Source organism: Ovis canadensis, chromosome 1 (assembly GCF_042477335.2).
Source record: "Ovis canadensis isolate MfBH-ARS-UI-01 breed Bighorn chromosome 1, ARS-UI_OviCan_v2, whole genome shotgun sequence".
In the NCBI taxonomy this organism is placed as follows: Eukaryota; Metazoa; Chordata; class Mammalia; order Artiodactyla; family Bovidae; genus Ovis; species Ovis canadensis.
Genome location: NC_091245.1, coordinates 21,202,947 through 21,224,871, shown reverse-complemented (window position 1 = coordinate 21,224,871; position 21,925 = coordinate 21,202,947). Strand labels below are relative to the sequence as shown.

General features: G+C 39.9%; 1 protein-coding gene across 6 annotated transcripts in view; it reads right to left on the bottom strand.

Annotated features, from left to right (window-relative positions):
* The window catches only part of MAST2 (microtubule associated serine/threonine kinase 2), a 199,431-nt gene that overhangs the window by 78,004 nt on the left and 99,502 nt on the right, over positions 1-21,925 (bottom strand). The window contains exons 1-2 of one of the 6 annotated variants that reach the window (XM_069589247.1): positions 16,129-16,252; positions 13,260-13,454 (exon numbers count right to left, since the gene is read on the bottom strand). The exons of 2 other annotated variants lie outside the window; for them this stretch is intronic. In XM_069589247.1, the coding sequence (XP_069445348.1) occupies positions 13,260-13,454; positions 16,129-16,178 (245 nt within the window). In that variant the 5' untranslated portion in view covers positions 16,179-16,252. Of the gene's footprint in view, positions 1-13,259; positions 13,455-15,833; positions 15,893-15,956; positions 16,390-21,925 lie in introns of those variants that run through there. 3 more of the 6 variants (XM_069589269.1, XM_069589253.1, XM_069589259.1) reach the window with 3 other exon arrangements.

The following is a 21,925-nucleotide window of genomic DNA, read 5'->3' as shown; positions in this document are numbered from 1 at the left end:
AAGTTGTTTTATGACATCAGTATAACTTTAATTCAAAGATGAATAACAACACCCTATGAAAATTATAGGTCCATTTCCTTTATAAGCATATATGTTTTAATTCTAAGTAATACTACAACAGCAATAGTGGGTAAAACTTCTGGCACCTCAGCATAAATGCAACTAAAATGTTCTCAGTATTCTTCACCACCACTCACTTGTAGTTAAAAAAAAAAAATCTTAAACTAGATTGACTCAGAATGTACTTGGCAAAACAATAAAAATTAGTAATTGTATTAAATTTTGACTATTTCTTAAATACTCTGTGTGATACAATAAGAAGTATGCATAAAACACTACTTACTGCTGAATTATCAAAGTACAATGAATGCCTTAAAGAAGATACTTGTGCTGTTGGTTCAGTTGTGAGCCACTTTTTTCATGAACATCATTTCACAGTAATTCAGACTTAAGTTTTTGCAAAGAGTTCCTTGACATGAACAAAATAAGCCTATTATTTTAAGAAACAACTGACAGTATTTATTGCCAATGATAAAATCCAACCTTTTAAGTAAAAATCAGAATTTTGAACTTATGTCAGGAGTTTGACAGCTTTCCAATATTTAGACTTTTCTGATGACTTTTCAGATCAGTATTACTGATCAGAATCAGTAATAATAGCAAATATGATTTTTAATATTGTATATTTGAAATGCAGAAACATTTTGGAGAGAAAAGAGAGAGAAAAGGTATTTGATAAAGTTTAACAGGATTTAAAGAAAAACTCAAAGAAAGTTTTAAAGAAAAATAGAAATTTTCTTAATTTTATAAGAGATCTTTACTCTAAAATAAAATTATTATACTCAAGAAAGAAACTTAAGACACATTCCTTTTAAGGCCAAAGGAAAAAACAAAAACTAAACAAAAGGGTGCCTATTCTCCTTGCTACCCCTGAACCTAATACCAGAAGCTCTGGCCAATGAAAGTTTAAAAAAAAGACTCAAAAAGCTGAGGATAAGATGGAAATACATGAAACTGTCAGACTTGCATATGTGAGCAATAACTACAAAAAAATAAATTACCAGTCACAATAATAACCAAAACACTTGAAATCGAATGCTAAGAAAGCCAACCAATAAAATTAAAAATGGGAAGATGAATTTCCAGAGGTTAAAAATTAATTAATAGAAATCTAAAAAAAGACTTGCAAATATAGAATGTTTTAGATCATCAGAAATATACATGAATAGCATAAAAAAATAATGAATCATAACTTACCAAAGTAAAAAATAGTTGAATAGGGAAAAATGTACATGTTTTATAAATAAAATTATAAGATACTGAATGGATGAATGGATAAAGAGAAAATAAACACACAACACATTCTTTTTAATTTGGCCATTAAAAAGAATAAAGTCTAAAAATTATAAAACTACATATGCATTTATTCTTCAACTCAGCATGCCCAATTCTAGGAATTTATCCTGAAGACATACCATGAAAATTAATTCTGTGCCTAGAATCATCATGAAAATTAATTGTGTTCTCTAAATCTTCCCCTAGTATACTAGTTCCTCAGTAGAAAGACTCTCTAATCCCCAACCTATCCTATCTATCTGGAGAAGGAAATGGCATCCCATTCCAGTGTTCTTGCCTGGAGAATCCCATGGACGGAGGAGCCTGGCAGGCTGCAGTCCATGGGACTGTGGGGAGTCAGACACGACTGAAGCGACTGAGCTTCCTATTTATCAAGACCAGAAAAGGGACCCTCGTCCCTGGGGCAATCAGGATAAGCAGGGGCCCCTCCTCCTGTAGCATCCAGAGGCATGAAAGTGAAGCTGCTACAAGAGGCCCTCCTAAAGGAGCTTAACAAATAACATTTATCTTCTGCAACTGTGAAGCTACGGGGTTCCTGCTCCCTGGATCAGTCATTACCTCTCAGAGCACCTACATCAGCTTTTACCACCTCAGAGTCTATACAACAAGGCGCCTGTCCAAGGATGACTGCTAGGAGCCAAAAGAGCAAGCCAAAGTTTGGCTCAGCTGAACATTCAGTCACCAGCTACTAAAACGACAAGCCCTAAGGGCTTTCACAGAGATAAAAGTCTCCAGCTGCACCTTTCTGGCTAAACAACCTTCACTACAGAGCAATAGTTATAAAACACTGATCAAGGAAGTGTGTGACGTTCTTCACTACAGAGCAATAGTTACAAAACACTGATCAAGGAAGTGTGTGACCCTTGGGCTGAAGGTCCAGGAAAGAGTCCAAGCTAACTCAAGAGTACGGGTACCTAGAGATGTCCCTGAGAGTCTAGTGGTTAAGACTCTGCACTTCCACTACAGGGAGAACAGGCTTGGTTTCTGGTCAGGAAACTGTGATTCTGCATACTGCATGGTGTGGCAAAAAAGAAAAGTAGGGCACCTAATAGGAACACAGATATAGAAAACAATCTTATGCTTACTAGGGGGTAAAGAAGAGAGAGAGATAAATTGTGAGACCGGCATTGACATACACATACTACTATACATAAAATGTCAGTGATGGTTTTTTCCAGTAGTTATGTACGGATGTGAGAGTTGGACCATAAAGAAGGCTGAGAGCTGAGGAATTGACGCTTTGGAACTGTGGGGCTAGAGAAGACTCTTGAAAGTCCCTTGGACTGCAAGAAGATCAAACCAGTCAATCCTAAAGGAAATCAACCCTGAATATTCATTGGAAGGATTGATGCTGAAGCTCCAATACTTTGGCCACCTGATGTGGAGAGCTGACTCATTGGAAAAGACCCTGATGCTGGGAAAAATTGAGGAGAAGGGGGCAATAGAGGATGAGATGGTTGGATGGCATCACTGCCTCAACGGACATGAGTTTGAGGAAACTCAGGGAGATAGTGATGGACAGAGAAGCCTGGGGTGCTACAGTCCACGGGGTCGCAAAGAGTCAGACACAACTTAGCAACTGAAGAACAACAATATATGAAATAGATAACAAATAAGAACCTACTGTATAGCACAAGTATAGCCCACCAGGCTCCCCTATCCATGGGATTCTCCAGGCAAGAATATGGGTGTGTGTTGCTATGCCCTTCTCCAGGGGATCTTCCCGACCCAGGGATTGAACCCAGGTCTCTTAGTCTCCTGCACTTGCAGGTGAGTTCTTTACCACTGGCGCCACCTGGGAAGCCCATAGCACAGGTAACTCTACACAATAATCTGTAATGACCTTTATGTGAAAAGAATCTAAAAAAGAGTGGGTGTATGTATGCTACTGCTAAGTCGCTTCAGTCATGTCCAACCCTGTGCAACCCCATAGACAGCAGCCCACCAGGCTCCCCAGTCCCTGGGATTCTCCAGGCAAGTACACTGGAGTGGGTTGCCATTTCCTTCTCCAATGCATGAAAGTGAAAAGTGAAAGTGAAGTCGCTCAGTCATGTCCAACTCTTAGTGACCCCATGGACTGCAGCCTACCAGGCTCCTCCGTCCATGGGATTTTCCAGGCGAGAGTACTGGAGTGGGTTGCCATTGCCTTCTCCAGGATATATGTATATGTATAACTGATTCAGTTTGCTGTAGAGCAGAAACTAACACAACATTGTAAACCAACCAATAAAATTTCTTTAAAAAAAAAGAAAAAAAGAGTAAGAGTACCTAACTGTACCTTAGGGTGCAGTATGTGTGCTAAGTCACATCAATCATATCTGATTCTTTGCGACCCTAAGGAATGACTGTAGACCGCCAGGCTCCTCTGTCCATGGGATTCCCAGGCAAGAATACTGGAGTGGGTTGCCATGCCCTCCTCCAGGGGATCTTCCCAACCCAGAGATCGAAGCAGTGTCTCTTACATCTCCTGCATTGGCAGGTGGATTCTTTACCACTAGCACCACCTGGGAAGCCTGTACCTTAGGGTAACAAATAGATAACAAAGGGGGAAATTTCTTTCGTGTAAACACTGTACTAATAAATGGAAAAGGAATGGGAATATCACCTTTTTTGCAAACTCATAATAAAATAACAGATGTAAGTAATAATTATCAAAGACCACTACTATCAAAACAAGGGAGAAACGTGACATGACTTGAGTCCTAATAGCTGTACACTGCACCAAATTCTGTTAAGTATCCTTCTCCAGGGTCCCAAATCAAATTAGAATCAGATCTAACCTACAGTTGGAAATAAAGAGGTCACAAGATCATGTTAAATAACTTCTCAGGGATGCAATCAGGAAAATCCAGAATGTGGAAAAGTCTACAAGGACAAACAACTCAGTTGCTTCAACAAATTAAATACAAGGAAGGAAAGGAAATGAAAAAGAGGATGGGAAAACCAAAGAAAGTTAAAGGTAGAATGACCAGACACCCCAATTTGTCCATTATAACCCAGGTTCATGCCTGATATCCCAGTATAACTGTTAATAGAGTCCTCTTTCATTATTAAAAGCTTCCTAGTTTAGATAATAAATTATATGGTCACCCTACCTAAGAGATGAAAGTGAAAGTCACTCAGTCATATCTGACTCTGCGATCCCATGGACTGACTATACAGTCCATGGATTTCTCCAGGCCAGAATACTGGAGTGGGTAGCCTTTCCCTTCTCCAGGGGATCTTCCCAACCCAGGAATCAAACCCAGGTCTCCTGCATTGCAGGCGGATTCTTTACCAGCTGAGCCACAAGGGAAGCCCAAGAAAACTGGAGTGGGTAGCCTATCCCTTCTCCAACGGATCTTCCAGAACCAGGAATCAAACTGGGGTCTCCTGCATTGCAGATGGATTCTTTACGAACTGAGCCCTAAGAGATACAGTAATCAAACAAACTGTGTTGGCATATTTCGATACTGATTTAAAAAAAAAAAAACTGTCATAAAACATTTGAACACTGACTAGATATTTGATGATATTGCAAGGTAAGAGTTCTTACCTTTAGAGATACAAACTGATATATTTACAGATGAAATGACATGAGATTTGCTTTAAAATAACTGAGTTGGGGGGGAGAGAATAGGAGGGATGTAGATGAGATAATACTGATCATGAGTTGTTAACACAACTTACAGTGGGGATATAAGACTATTCTCTCTACTCTGGAATATTACAGAGATTTTCCACAATACAATATTTTAAAGAGAGAGTAAGTTTTCCAGTAAACAAAATTTTCCTACTTCTAGAAACAGAAATACCTGAGAAACCTTCAGCTTCCTGCTCTTAATTCAAGAGCAAGCCTTTGGCATGTTGCCTGATAGAACTATATATTAATTCAGAGTCACTGAAGCCAAGATCTATAATTCTCTGCCATACAGTTCCCTGAGGTTAAATCACAGCTAGTATTCTTCATTACTTTATCTTTCCATAAAAAAATTTTAAAAAAGGACTACCCCTTCCCTAACAGGAGAATCACATTTGAATATACTCTCAAGTTGTTCTTTCCCTTACACAGGAGTGGGGGTGGCGGATAGGAATGAAACACCTTAAGCTTGTCTCAATGGACTTTTCCCACTGCCAAGAAATGGCCCAAAAGAGAATGTAATTCGGTTTACTCATTTACTCATGATTAAATTTTTACTCATTTTACTCCATGTCCTGGTGTGCCCCAGAGGGCCAGTTTTAGCTACAATAATTAGTGAGCCTGCGTGAGAAGGCAAGAGAGAACACAGCTGCCACTGCCTCATCTTAGCCAGTAACAAAACTTCCAAGGGCAGAACATAATGATAAGTGATACCTAGAGTTACTCAAGGGAAAATCAGAATATGAGAAAACTAAAAGGAAGCAAAAGGAAAAACAATAGAAGCAAAAAAATAAGTGAGGATTAGCAACATGTGAATTTTCTAACAAAGACAGCAAAATAACTATTACAGCAACAATAGCTGTTCTTCTGAACAATCTTACATGTATTGACTTATCTAATCCTGACAGTGATACCTGAAGTCTATTACTATCCCCAGTTTAATAATGTAGAAAACTGAGACAGAAAGGAAAGTGATTTGCCTACAACAGGGCCAGAATAAGAACAAGTTCTGGAGACGTTCCTCTTTTAGAGTTACTTTGAAAAGCAGTTGTTTAAAGAAAGACAGATAAGACAAGCAGGTGTTGGTAAATGAAAATAGTGCTTTCTCTTTGGCAGGAAACAATCTTGACACTACCAAAAAAGGGTTTCAAAGGCTGCCCAGATTTGGAGGACGCCCAAAGCAACACCTGTCCTTTGCCACTAAAGTCTACAGAAAGCTTCTTACAAATGCGACACAGGAAGGGCCAGAGGGCTGAATTAGTACTAGCTGCAAACTTCAATGGTGAACTTCTTGTTGCTGAAGATGTTCAACCAAAGAATAACTTTTTCACTAGAGATTATACAAAAAGAATTTCTATGCAGTGGGAAGTAGGCTAGAGCTAGAACTCTTCCTATACAAAGTTCATTCTAATGAGCACTTTTTGCTGCATTTAGGGCTGATGAAAACAATGGCAACTCAAAACTGAATCAAAACCTAAGCCATTCTGTGTTCCAGGGAGTTGCCAACACCAAGCTTCTATCCCCAGGAGGTCTAAAATCCCAATGAATGGCCCAAGACACAGCTTCCTGCTGTCTTTAGGGACATCAATTACACCAAGGACCATATCTAGTACTCCTTCAAATAGGGTTATATCAACAATACAATACCCATGTCTCAGTGCCCTTCAGTAAGCTAGAATCACATTCTTAGAAGAGGTACAAGTTGACTAAAGGTTTGAGGTTAATTCAACCCAAATCACAATCACATTTATTATGCCCCTTAAGGTTGACCATACCCATCTAGGTCACTTGAAAGATAGCATCAAGACCTGTCTGTAACAAACCCATCCCTTCTCATCAAGGAACAAATGGAAATGTACTATAAGAATTCGAAAGGCCATTATTTTAAACCTGTGTCTTTATTGTCCTTTAAATTACTAAGGACAACAATCTGTGAGGTCTTAAATAAATCACTAAGATGTAGCACTCAATAAAAAGGGTTAAGATTCTGAGCAGTGCCAGTTCTAACTAGTATTTCTAGCCCCTTTGGGCAATGCAACCAAAAGCCTCAATAGCTGTGTCAGTTTGCCAGGGCTGCCATATCAAAGTACCACACACTGGGTGGCAAGAGCCATTTATTTCCCTCCAGTTCTGGGGGCTAGAAGGTGTCAGCAGGGTTGTTTCATCTGAGGCCTCACTCCTTGGCTGGTAAATGGCTGTCTTTTCCCTCTGTATCTGTGTCCAGTCTAAACCCCTTCTTCTGAGTTATTGTTGTTGTTCAGTCGCTAAGTCGTGTCCGACTCCTTTAAGACCCCGTGGACTATAGCCCTCCAGGCTCCTCTGTCCCTGGAATTTCCCAGGCAAGAATACTGCAGTGGGTTGCCATTTCCTTCTCCAGGGGATCTTTCTGACCCAGGGATCAAACACATGTCTCCTGCTTGGCAGATGGATTGTTTACCACTTAAGCCACCAAGGAAGCTTCCTTCTTATAAGTACACCAGTCATATTGCAGCCCATCCCAAAGATCTTATTTAACCTTAATTATCTCCATGAAAATCCTATCCCCCAGTACAGTCACCTTCTAAGAACTGGAGGTTTAAAGCTTCAACAAATGAATTTTAGGGGGACACAATTCAGCCCATAAAAATAGTATGAAAAGTGAAAGTGAAAGTGAAGTTGCTCAGTCGTGTCCGAGTCTTTGCAACCCCATGGACTGTAGCCTACCAGGCTCCTCAGTCCATGGAATTTTCCAGGCAAGAGTACTGCAGTGGGTTGCCATTTCCTTCTCCAGGGGATCTTCCCAACCCAGGGTTTGAACCCAGGTCTCCTGCATTGCAGACAGACGCTTTACCGTCTGGGCCACCAGGGAAGCCCTAAAAATAGTATACTCTGTGGAAGTAAAAGACATTCTAACATGGCCACTGCATGGTGGCAGTATGTAGATCCTAGATCTCTCCTGGGTCATCTATTTTTAAATAGAAGTTAAATTCACTGCCAGTAGCTCTAGAATTTTCTTCACTTATTCATACTGTTAATTAGAATCATTTTTCTCTTTCAGCTTATATTTGCTCAATTGCTAAATAACATCATGTTCATTAGGCACATGTACTAACGTGCAAAAATGGTAACAGTTTTGTAGAATTTAGGTTCATCATTGTGTTCATTAAAAACTCATTCTGTCCTAGACTCAGAATGTGAACTCAGAGAACAAAACTAAATTAGTGGATAACAACAATGAACGTGGGTAAAAGAATAAAATGGAATGACACACGCCTAAAAGAAGGACAGAGGTTTTTAAAAGGAAATAAAGATAATGGCATGGAAGTGAAAATGGATTAGAAATACCAACTTTTTGAGTATGAGCAGATTTGTGTAATAATGTCATGACTAGGTTACCCTGGGGAAAGAGAAGACCTGGGTTCACAAAATTACTTAGGATCAAAACACACTACATGAAAGAAGTATCTTAGATGGGGAAGCAGAACAGTGTAGTTGTTGAGAACACTATCTCTGGAGCCAGACGGCTTGGGTTTTAATCCCACTTTTGCCATTTACCATCTGTTTTATCTCAAGTAATTTATTTAATCTCTCTGCACTTCTGTTTTCTCATCTGCAAAACAAGCATAACAATAATCCCTACCGCACAAACCTGGTGTGTGGATTGAATGATTTACAGATTTTTAAACAGTTAGAATGGTACTCAGCTGGGGCACTATTAAGTCCTAAGAATTTGTTTACTTACTAACTAAACACACAATAGCACATTTCATTAGAAACATTATAGCAGAGTTAAGACTACAGATACTAGAGCAAGATCCTTTGGGGCTGAATGCCAGTTTCCACTGCCGACGTGAACTGAGAACTTCCCACTGCCTACGTGAACTGAGAACTTCCAGATGTACAAGCTGGATTTAGAAAAGGCAGAGGAACCAGGGATCAAACTGCCAACATCTGTTGGATCATTGAAAAAGCAAGGGAATTCCAGAAAAACACCTACTTCTGCTTTGCTGACTATGCAAAAACCTTCAACTGACCCTGTGGAGAACTCTTAAAGAGATAGGAATACCAGATCACCTTACCTGCCTCTTGAGAAACTGTGTACAGGTCAAGAAGCAACAGTCAGAACTAGATATGGAACAACAGACTGGTTCAAAACTGGGAGAGGAGTACATCAAGGTTGTATATTGTCACCCTGCTTATTTAACTTATATGCAGAATACATCATGCAAAATGCCAGGCTCAATGAATCACAAGCTGGAATCAAGATTGTCAGGAGAAATATCAACCTCAGATATGCAGATAATACCCCTCTAATGGCAGAAAGCAAAGAGAAGCTAAAAAGCCTCTTGATGAAAGTGAAAGAGGAGAGTGAAAAAGCTGGCTTAAAACTCAACATTCAAAAAATTGAGATCACGGCATCCAGTCCCATTACTTCATAGCAAATAGATGGGGGGAAAGTAGTAGTAACAGATTTTATTTTCTTGGGCTCCAAAAATCACTGCAGATGGTGACTGCAGCCACAGAATAAAAAGCTCTGATAAACCTAGACAGCATATTAAAGAGCAGAGACATCACTTTGCCAACAAAGGTTTGTATAGTCAAAGCTACGGTGTTTCCAGTAGTCATCTATGGATGTGAGAGTTGGACCACAAAGAAGGCTAAGTGCCAAAGAATAGATGCTTTCAAACTGTGGTGCTGGAGAAGATTCTTGAGAGTCCCTTGGACTGCAGGGAGATCAAACCAGTCAGTCTTAAAGGAAATCAATACTGAATATTCACTGGAAGGACTGATGCTAAAGCTGAAGCTCCAATACTTTGGCCACCTGATATAAAGAGCTGACTCATCAGAAAAGACCCTGATACTGGGAAACATTGCAGGCAGGAAGAGAAGCAGGCAATAGAGGATGAGATGGTTGATGGCATCAACGAATTAATGGGCATGACTTTGAGCAAACTCCAGGAATTGGTGGTGATGGACAGGGAGGGGGAGGCCTGGCGTGCTGCAGTCTATGGGGTCGCAAAGAGTCGGACACAGCTGAGCAACCGAACTGAACAACAACTGGTTACTAGTAACTTCCTTAATCTCTCTGTACCACAGTGCCTTCATCAATAAAATAAACTGACTTGGATTATTCACTTCATCAATAAAATGGGCTTATATTACCATCTCACTAGAGTATTCTGAACATTAGAAAAATGCTTAGTATATAGTATTGCTCCACAAATATTACCTGCTGTTTCATTTCTCAACTTTTCTTGACCAAGCAAGATAAAACAAAAAATCTGTCCTCCATCTACTACGTTTATCTAACATGTATATCAGTTAATCAATCATCTCATGAGGCAATCTTCATTTCTGATGATAGAAGTATGAGTTCAGACTATTAGGAGATTGGATTTCTGCTTCCTGCCATGATGGAGAAATAGAGACAGATTTACCCCTATGCCTTAAAAACATTTAAAAAAAAAAGATGAAATATATGAAACAATAGTTTTAAACACTGCACAGAAGGGAAACATAGAAAGTAAGCCCTAAATTTGCCCCTAAAGTAAGTCCTAAGATTGCTCTAGCACACCACCTGGGAAAAATTCCTAGGAAGCAACACAAGAGGGGTTACCTAACAAGAGTTCAGCAATCTCCCTGAGGTGAGGGGGACAAAACTGAGAATTTGGAGGGGCTATGGTGGACAGGATTTGAAAGGCAGATAGGAGAGAACTGTACAGAGAGCTCAGCAGGGGGTTTCTGGAGTCTTCAGTCCCGACCAGTGAGGTGGGGAAGGAAACGAGTACTTCCCAGAGCTCACATAGGGCTAGGAATGGACAATGCTCCCACCAGCCAGAGTAGAAAAAATCACAATGCATGGTCATCAAATACAATACTTAGAAAGTACTGCCTCCATATAAAGAAAAAATTAGACCCAAATGCTGCTCTGGGACCATCTACAAAGCCTAAAAGTAACCCTCAAAAGGATCAAACTATTTCTTTCTGATAATTTAACTGCATCTCAGAATAAAATTCAAGAACATTTAAAGAAATACAAACATAGCCGGCAAACAACAAGGTAAAATTATCTTGCTGTATCAGTGAACTGGTATGATGCATATGAGAGATACAAAAAAAGAATGGAATAAAACACTAATACAGTGACCAGGCATGTGGACAAGTCTGGTAGGGTGGTGTTGGGGGGGAATTTAACAAGTTGTCAATCCTAAAGCTATAAGATATTGCCTTAGATTGTGTCCTAAGAACACAGGTGTCACGGGCCAGTACTTTAAGGCTGGGGAAGCAAGATTCTGTAAGCCACATGGCACAGCTGAGAAAACGGGGTGAGGGGGCCTAGTACTTTAAGCCATGGGCCAAGATGGGGTACACCTTAGTTTGCGGGTGCTACCCAACCTACAATTTTTCTCAGTCTCATGCACCAAGGTCTAGTACCTCCAGAATAAGGTGATTTCAGGGAGGAATCAGCTTCTAATGCTGTCCTATGTCAGTCTAAACTTTCCCTCAATTGTCTCTGGAGTTTGAGTTCATATATCAAATAATGTCACTTAAGCCTGTATAATAAGTTTTGCTTCTATTTAAATTTGTCTTTTGCCACATTTTTTTTCCTAACAGAAAGCTTATCAAATACCTATTGATCAATCATACCTTCCTCTTACTTGAAAAATTTTTTCAATTGGTTTCTTAGTCCTTCCTGAAGAACTGTTCCTTTTTAGTCTCTCCTCTGATAGTTCCTTGTTTCCCCAATCTCTTAAAGTCAGATTGCCCCAGTCCAGAGCTCAATCCATTAACATTTCCTCCTTCTATATTCACTGGATAATCTCATAAACCTAATGATTCATTTATAAGATAATAATTTCTAATTACGTCTCTTTAGCCCAGACCTCACGTATCTCTAACTGAATGTCTAATTAGCGATCTCTTGCACTTCTCCAGTCTCAGTTCATGATACCTAAACTTCTCTAGCTGCTGCTGCTGCTGCTGCTAAGTCGCTTCAGTCGTGTCTGACTCTGTGCGACCCCATAGACGGAAGCCCACCAGGCTCCCCCGTCCCTCGGATTCTCCAGGCAAGAACACTGGAGTGGGTTGCCATTTCCTTCTCCAATGCATGAAATTGAAAAGTGAAAGGGAAGTCGCTCAGTCGTATCCGACTCTTCACGACCCCATAGACTGCAGCCTACCAGGCTCCTCCGCCCATGGGATTTTCCAGGCAAGACTACTGGAGTGGGGTGCCATCGCCTTCTCCCAAACTTTTCTAGCTGTTCAGTGCCAAATCTTCAGTTATCCTTAACTCACCATTTTCTCAGATTCTGCATCTAATCCACACTTCTTACCACCTGCACCATCGTGGGTTCAAACCACTGTCTCTGACCCAGAATATACCAGGAGCCTTCTAACTACACTGATAGTGATTCTTGCCATCTGAGGTGGATCATGGCATTCTTCTGCTTTAATCTATTCAATAGCTTCTCAGCTCCTTCAGTAAAAGAATAAGCATCCTTATCATGGTTTTAAAGCTCTACTTTATCTGGCTCCCCACTACATCTCACACCGCCTTTCTTCCCACTCACCACCTAACTCATTCCACACGAGCTTCACTGGACTCTGCTATACAAAGAACACACAGAGCAAGCTCTTAGATCAGGTCTTAGGCACTTTCTGCTGCCTCTGTCTGAAATGCTCTTCCTTCAGATATCACTGTTCTGGCTCTGAGACTTACTTCAGGTCTTTCCTCAAATGTCAACTTATTGCTGAGGACCTCCCTGGCCATCTTACATGAAATGTCAACCCCTGGATCCCACATTCCCCATCCCCCTTATCCTACTGTATTTTCTTGGTATCATTTATGTCCATCTGTTATATATTTACTCACTAATTTGTTTGCCTCCTTCCACTAGAATCTAAGCTCACTGAGAGCAGGGACTTTACTCCTTTGTGATCACAGTCCTTCATGAGAAAAACAGTGCCCAGCATGCAGTATGGACTCATTTTCCTTCTGTGTAAAATGTGGGTTTGGACTATTTAACCCTCAGAGAGCTCTAGCATTCTGTCATGCTGTGTTTCTCCTATGGGGTGGTCGCAGGGCTGTCCACTGGTTGAGATGGACACACAATTATCTAACTACTGATATGCCACACTACTTTTCCCCTAAGTTTGCATGTAACAGAGATCTGTGAAATTCCTCTCACACGAGCCATCACTTTTGTGCAGTTTCTCCCCATTATTAAGGAGAAAGGTCTAGGTTTTACTTATCAGGCCAGAAGCAATCGCTAAGGCCCACGTTCATCACAGTAGGTTTCCTTACCTCCACTGCAGTGGGCGGCTGGAACAGGGACTGCCAGGACTGCTGTGGGCGTGTGTGTTCAGGAAAAAGGCAAGAGGAGAAGTAGCCAGAGCACAATCAGCACTAAAGGGGACTTTAGAGAGGGACCAGGCTGGAGCCGACGTGGGAGAAAGTATGTGCCGGTTCACTTCAGATCCTCGGCAAAGAGCAGAGATTCTGACAATGTACCACAGCAGAGAAAAACAGAGTCAGTGGTAATTTCTCAGCCAAAAAGAAACATTCAATCAAAGTGGGTTAGTTTATGCAAGAGGCTCAAGAAAAGTAAGTGGTCAAAAACCATTCTCAGATATTAATATCATGCCCAGTACCAGTGTTGGCACAGAATGACCATGGAGACTAAAACTTAATCCTCAGAATTAAAAACAAAAAGTTAAGCTTTGGATATTCAAAGTATTTAGGTTGGCTTCTGTGAAAATGTTGTAAATTTACTACAACTCATCAATTAACAAGCAACAGACAATATGTTGTGCTCAATGACTAAAATTTCCTAGAGAAATATACATGTCAATAAAAAAAAGCATTCTTAATAGTTTAAGTTGTTAGATTACATCTAAAATAATACCAAGTTGTTTAACTAACTTTTGTCTGAGTACACCAAATAATGTTATTTCACTATATATAATAAATTTTACTTCTATTTAAATTTTCATTTTGCAGGTTATTTTTTCCCCCCAAAAAACAATTTAACCATCTTAATGTGTTAAATACTAAAGAAGACAGTGAGATCATTAGACTGAACACAGACAGATGGTAAATATGAATTTCTATTTTTTAATCATATATAATAGACATGTCACAGATGATGAAAAATAATTGACAGACACACAGCATTTGTGTAGTAGTGGTATAGCTTTCTATACAAATACAATATTTAACTACAATATCTTATTTCCAAGATAGGAAAAAAACTTAAGTATCACATAAGCACCTGTTTTAAAATGATGTTAGTTTCCTGTATTGTCACTGCTACCTGTTTGGATTTGATGACATTCTACTTGTATTTAATTACATATATTCAAAAGAAATCTCCACCTTCCTATATGTTATCCCTCTAGCTGGCTTCAGCATATTTCTCAGATGAGTACAAAATATGAAGATATAATAGGATGGTAAAATTTTTCAATATATTTTTAAATTATAAGCAAAAATATTAATTTTTCACTTTAAAAAAGAATTTCCACTTTTCTAAAGAACTCTAAATGACATCTAAATTTAAAAAATTAGTTCCCTAGTACAGTTGACACTTGAACAATGCAAGTTGTTGAAAATCTGTCTATAACTTCACAGCTGTCACTCCAACTTCATAGTCAGCACTCCATATCTGAGGTTCTGCATCTGCAGGTTCAAGTAACTGTACATTGTATAGCACTGTAGCACATATTTATTGAAAAAAATCTGTGGTGTAAGTGGACCTGTGGTTTTAAGGGTCAACAGTACATATAAGCTAGAGCTAATCAGAACACACAACAAGGTCAACAGTACATATATGCTAGAGTTAATCAGAACATACACTTTTCTTGTTAACCTGAATAACATTGCTTATAGAAAATTTTGGATTAAATCTTATCACATAAGATGAGGCTTAGCCATCTGATGAATATATAATTCAAAATTATAAAAAATCTATGAAAACCAAATTTCATTCTCTTTGCTCTTAATTACCACTCTGCAAACTGGTTATACTCTGGGGCCGCAGTCGAAAAAGGAATGTTTGAAAAAGGGAAGAGATTGATAAGCTACTTCCTAGATCCTCAAGGAGCGTTTTCCTAATCCAAATTCAAAGTCACTAAAACAGATACAATGATTAAAATTACCAGTATACTAATGTTTGGAGACCATGATTTTTAATCCCTATGTTTTCTTAATTGATGAAGTTTCTCTATTGTGGTCATTTACTTTGTAGATTTAATATGGAAATAAACCATTTTTTTTTAAAGTGTGTCAATCTTTCCAATTTTATACTTCAAACAAGTCTGATTTCCCAAGGTCTGGTAGAATCATCAGTTCAATCAATGAGCATCCGCTAACACTGAAGGGCAACGACCCAAAGGAAGCCCACTGACAAAGTCTGCCTACTTGAGTAGGCTGTGCTGTCTTCACGTAACCACTGCCCTTCAGGGGAAGGAAATCTGAAGTGCATCCCCTCTGCTCTGTTACAGCAAAGGCTGTTCGAGACAGATCACTGAAAGGGAATGAACTCTAGGGCACTCCTTTCCCTGGTTCCCTAATTTGCTGATCAATTCACTCAATACTTCTTCGTTAAATAAGCCTGAGCATCTCCTGGGAAAGCTACCCTGGAGTGGAAGTCTTCTTCCATTCCCCAGCTTCAAAATCCTTACCTAAGTATTATTCCTATATTGGTCAACATAGAAATAAAATTCCCATACTAAAAGACTCAGGCTTGGATCTGCAAGGGCAGATCTGAGGTCCTGAGCTGACAGGCCAAGGGCAGAAATACAATACCCTCTCTAGTCAAAAGAGGAGATATTTTCCTTTCCATTTGTTTCTCACATCCACTGGGGCTTTGACACTTACTTTAAATACACTTTTGCTTGCAAGGCAGGGAAAAAAGTCTTCATTGTTAGCCCGGCTTCCCAAGTACCTAAGAATCTCTAAAAGACATCTAACTCAGTTTTCAGAATTAGAAACCCCGTATACCTCTGCCAGGGACCACTGTTTTGACCTTGAATTCACGAAGCCAGCCCAGCCCTCTTCCTGACAGGCATCTCCAAAGCAGAGTCTTTATCCAAGCAAATGAAGGTGTGTTAGTTGGCATTAGCTCTTTTCCTGACACCTGCCAGTTTCCACTCAGAGACCCCAGCCTCCTTACTGGATCCGCAGGCATGGTGCTCCCAGTCTCTCTCTCCTCCGTTTCATCATTTTCCTGGCTACTCAAGCTTTTGCCCTCTCCCACTTGGAATCTTGGCAGGAAGTTCTCTCACACAAGAGGTATGCAGGCATAAGCCAAAGGAAACTTACAAAGGCTTTCCAAATTTAAGAGAAAAAATTAAAGTACTTTTCTTCAAAATTATGATTTTCAGCAACAGCCCCCCTTAAAAAATCCTAAGAGCACAAAAGGCAGCAGTGAGGCAGAGTGAGGAGTCCCAGACCCCGAATGAATCAGCTGTCCTCCGTCTGCCTGACATCATTCACACTCAGCCCAGAACAAATCAGAGTCCCAGGGAGCACCTCGTTCCTCCTCAGTGACAAGCGTCAAATCCCCTCCCCCACACATCAGTCACAACCTCTAGCCCTGAAGCCTGGCAACAGTGAGGACTCTGGCAGAGACTGCACATACCAACTTGAAAACTCACACTGTGACAGAAATACTATTAACTCAGGAGGCGTGGGTCAGGCTGGAACAGCTGCTGCAGTGGCTAGCGGACTGGAACAAAGCACATTAAGGATCCCAAATCAGTAAATAATGAGCTAAGAATATGTGGGCATTTCTGCAATGTTATTCATTCTCAAGCCCAGACCTCATGGAGGATGACAGATTTGTAATGTTAGGGCTCAGAAACCAATTTAAGTAAACTCTGTACGTCTTCAGACAAAATCCAGCATCATTTTAAATTCAACTGGTATTACTCTCCAGTCACTTAAATAACCGTCTGGTAAGAATAGCCATAAGTCAAATTAAGAGAAGTAAACCTGGAAACTACTTAGTTTAATTTCATCCATAAATTATTCATGAAACAATTTCTATGGCAGATACCATATGAGGTAAGCTGCAGAAGAACTATAAAGAAGGGTAAGTCACTGAACATTTCCCCACCTACAGAATGAAAATAGGTAAGGTGCTTGATAGGTGGGCTGTAGGGAAGATTATTATACGTAAAACAGAAAAGTGCTTAGCACAGAGGAAGTGCTATAGAATTATTAGCTATTATCATAGGTCTTGCCCCCGCCAAGAGGGCAAGCTCTCAATCTGAAGGGGAAGATAAGTGCAAACACATAGGAAACCATCTGACAAAAGCAAATAAATTATTGAGCTAAACACTGACAGCTAAGGAGTGAAAATTAAGCAAAATCTTGGTCCCCTGCTTCAGAGCACCTGCCAACTCGGATGAGATCCTCTCATTCATATGGATGACAAAGTATGTCAAACTGTTCTTCTAGGATAACATCCAAAAGATTAATTCACACTCCAACCAGCGCTTTTTCAACTACAGGTCACAACTCTTTAGTGAGTCATGAGATCAATTTAGAAAGTTGGGACCAATATTTTCTTAAAAGGGAAACAGAATTTTCAGAAAAGAAAATATCAGAGTGCTTCACACAAAGTGAGGGGAAGAATTATTTAGTGAAATTTGTGTTTGTAACACCTGTTACTGAAATATGTATTATTTATAAGTGCAAACACGTGTCATGGGTTACAGTGTAAAATCTATTATTGAGGGTCATAGTCTATAAAAAATTTGAAAGCCACTGCTCTAATTACCCAACCAAACTTACCCCACCTGGCAGCTACAGACACTCACTGCCCCTCTCCATGTACCAGCCCAATCATTTGTCTCTCACAGTTCCTTCCCAGAATCCCCTGTTGTCTATAACAAAAATGGAAACTCTCTCAGAAATCTACCACCTCTCAACAAGTATTGAGTCCCACTTGGGAAAGTCTCGTGATGATATCAGGGTCAGTCACAGAAGCCCACACTCCCACATCTAGCAAACTAGCCTCTGTCTATCTCCACCCCAAGCTGAGGCCATGCAGTTAAGGTGAGGTTCTAAGTTCCTACTCAATATTCTCCATTCTCTAATACCCAACCCCAGGCTACTTAATAATAATAACAACAATAATAATAATGGAATAATAGCATGCATATCATAGAGCTGTGATGAGGACTACTTGGTGATTTTATGTAGAGTGCTTAGAGTAGAATCTAGTAATTACTTACAATTGTTGGTTGCTTTATGTTATTACAAAGTCACTGCAGATGGTGACTGCAGCCATGAAATTAAAAGACGCTTACTCATTGGAAGAAAAGTTATGACCAACCTAGATAGCATATTGAAAAGCAGAGACATTACTTTGCCAAAAAAGGTCCGTCTAGTCAAGGCTATGGTTTTTCCTGTGGTCATGTATGGATGTGAGAGTTGGACTGTGAAGAAGGCTGAGTGCCGAAGAATTGATGCTTTTGAACTGTGGTGTTGGAGAAGACTCTTGAGAGTCCCTTGGACTGCAAGGAGATCCAACCAGTCCATTCTGAAGGAGATCAACCCTGGGATTTCTTTGGAAGGAATGATGCTAAAGCTGAAACTCCAGTACTTTGGCCACCTCATGCGAAGAGTTGACTCATTGGAAAAGACTTTGATGCTGGGAGGGATTGGGGGCAGGAGGAGAAGGGCACGACAGAGGATGAGATGGCTGGATGGCATCACTGACTCGATGGATGTGAATCTGAGTTAACTCTGGGAGTTGTCGATGGACACGGAGGCCTGGCGTGCTGCAATTCATGGGGTCGCAAAGAGTCGGACACCACTAAGCGACTGAATTGAACTGAACTGAACATCATTTTTCATCTAAGAAATGCAAGTTAAAATCACAATGAGATATTAATACCCAATCCCTTAGATTGGTCTTAAAATTTAAAGTCTTACTGTAACAAGTAAGAGTTAGTATAGACTCTTCTCTTGTGTTGCTGGAAGAGTGTATTTGCTATGACCAGTGTGTTCTCTTAGCAAAACTTTATTAGCCTTTACCCTGCTTCATTCTGTACTCCAAGGCCAAATTTCCCTGTTACTCCAGGTGTTTCTTGACTTCCTAGTTTTGCATTCCAGTCCCCTATAATGAAAAGGACATCTTTTGGGGGTGTTAGTTTTAGAAGGTCTTGTAGATCTTCATAGAACTGTTCAACTTCAGCTTCTTCAGCATTACTGGTCGGGGCACAGATTTGGATTACCATGATATTGAATGGTTTGCCTCGGAATCGAATCTGCCTTGCAATGCTGAGGACATGGGTTTGGTCCTTGGTTTGGGAACTAAGATCTCTCATGTTGTGGAGCAACTAATTTGGGACTTTGCAACTACTGAGCCCCCGCGCCACAAGGAAAGATTTCACATGATGCAAGGAAAATCCTGTGTACCGCAATTTAAGACCCAATGTAGCCAAATAAATATTTAAAAATTTTTTAAATACATGTCTTAGTCAAAAGAATTTTCATATAGCAGATTTGATGAAAGTAACATTGCAATAAAATACAAGGAAATTAAAGCAAGAAAGTGGAAAAAGTTGGCATAATGTATTCTTTTTCTATTGCATAAGAAATTATCACAAACATAGCCACTTAAGACAACACATATTTACTATTTCAATTTCTATGAGTCTAGAATTCAAGCACAGCTTATCCAGGTTCTCTGCTTAGGGTCTCAGAATGCCTAAGCAGAGGACCTAGATAAGCTGTGTCACCCCACATTCTTATACAGTGGCTTGGCTAAGGAAGAATCCACTTCTAAGTTCAATCAGGTAGTTAGCCAAATTTATTTCCTTGTGGCTACTAGACTGAGGCCTGAGCTACTTACTGGATATCAACTGAAAGCCAACCTCAGCTCCTAGAAGCTACCATCATTCTGTACCATATGGGTTTTCCCAACATGGTTGCCTGCTTCAAGAAGCCAGAAAGACAGTTTCTATGGTTAGTCTACTAACTTAGACAAAGTCTTATATACCATAATATAGTCACATGAATGACATCTTATCACTTTTACTCTTTCATTGGTTAGAAGCAAGTTTCAGGTACTGCCATACTCAAAGGGAAGAGGATTACGCAAAAATATTAATAGGAGGAGGAGACTATGGGGGCCACCTTAGAGTTTGTTCACCACGCGTGACTATGAAGCAGATTCACCAACAAATTTCCATAGACTACTTTATTAGGACCACTACAGATCAAAGTTATTCTGAACGTACTGCTATTTTTGGTTTTCTTTATATCCCAGCACTGAAAACATTAAAGGAGATCTTAAAACATGTTCGATGGCTGCCTAGCTATTGTTTTAAGGGATGGTGAAATTGCAACATAAGTGATAGCAATTTATAAGGTGATATTAAAATATTGTATAATATCTTCTGTGACAAGAATAATTTATCATGAGACTCCATTACAAAGTTTGACATGTGGAGCTCATGGTTCATTTCTAAATCCAGGTACTGCTTTATGAATTTTTTTTTTAAACCAATTCCAATTTTTACTACTGTAGCAGAACAAATACCCTCTAATTTAAGAAAAAAAAAAATCTAAGGAATTCCTTGGTGGTCCAGTGGCTAAAACTCTGAGCTCCCAATAAGGGGGCCTGGGTTTGATCCCTGGTCAGAGAACTAGACCCTACATGCTGCAACTAAGAGTTTTCATGCCATAACTAAAAATACTGCATTCAACAAAAAAAAAAATTAAAAGTCCTGCATGCTACAAACTAAGACCCGGTGCAGCCAAATAAAAAAACGCTTTTTAATCTGAAAACAAAATGACTCAAGAAAGTTTATGAAGCTGGTACTATCAAAATAACACAATTTTCAATATATTTAACTTAGTATATTCACAATATACTATAGCAAGCGTCTTTTATTATTCACAATAAAAAAAAGCCTGTTCCTTGGAAGAAAAGCTTTGCCGACAAAGGTCCATACAGTTAATCAAAACTATGGTATTTCCAGTAGTCATGTATGGATGTGACAGTTGGACCAGAAAGAAAGCTGAGTGCCCCAAAATTGATGCTTCTGAACTGTGGTGTTGGAGAAGACTCTTGAGAGTCCTTGGAAGCAAGGTGATCAAATCAGTCAATCCTGAGGGAAATCAATCCTGAATATTCATTGGAAGGACTGATGCTGAAGCTGAAGCTCCAATACTTTGGCCACCTGATGGGAAGAACTGACTCATTGGAAAAGACCCTGATACTGCGAAAGACTGAAGGTGGGAGAAGGGGACGACAGAGGATGAAATGGTTGGATGGCATCAGACTTGATGGAATGAGTTTGAGCAAGCTCCAGGAGTTGGTGACGAATAGAGAAGCCTGGCGTGCTGCAGTCCATGGGGTCCCAAAGAGTAGGACATGACTGAGCAACTGAACGGAACTGACATTCACAATATCAATCCAATACATAATCAACATAAAATAAAAACACACTTTACATTCTTTTTTCGCAGTCCTATTGTAAAAGAACAACATAGCCCTTGAAGACAGGACAAAATGGTTAGAACTGATTAGGTCAAAGATGGCAGAAGTTCAACGTCCACTAGACCTTGAGCTTTATTATACGCTCATCATAACACATTAACATATGCTAAATGACACGCCTGCCAGCAACATGGCCATTTTAAGGCCAACAATAAAAAGGCCAAAAATGGGCAGGGCCCAATTCCTGTAAATCTCTGCCCCTTCTTCAAAATGGTGGAAATAATCTTCCCACTCGTTAGCCTATGAAACTACCCAGCCTGTAAAAACTAACTCTGCCATGTTTCAGGGCCTCTTGCCTTCTGAGACGGCCCACACTCTGTGTGGAATCTGTTTCTCCCGTGGCCACTCCCATTTTCCAAGACAACCCCATGACCTAGCACCAGCTCTTACCTTTAGAGATGGACTACATTTTGTCTATGAAATGCATATACTCTCTAACTAAATCTACTTC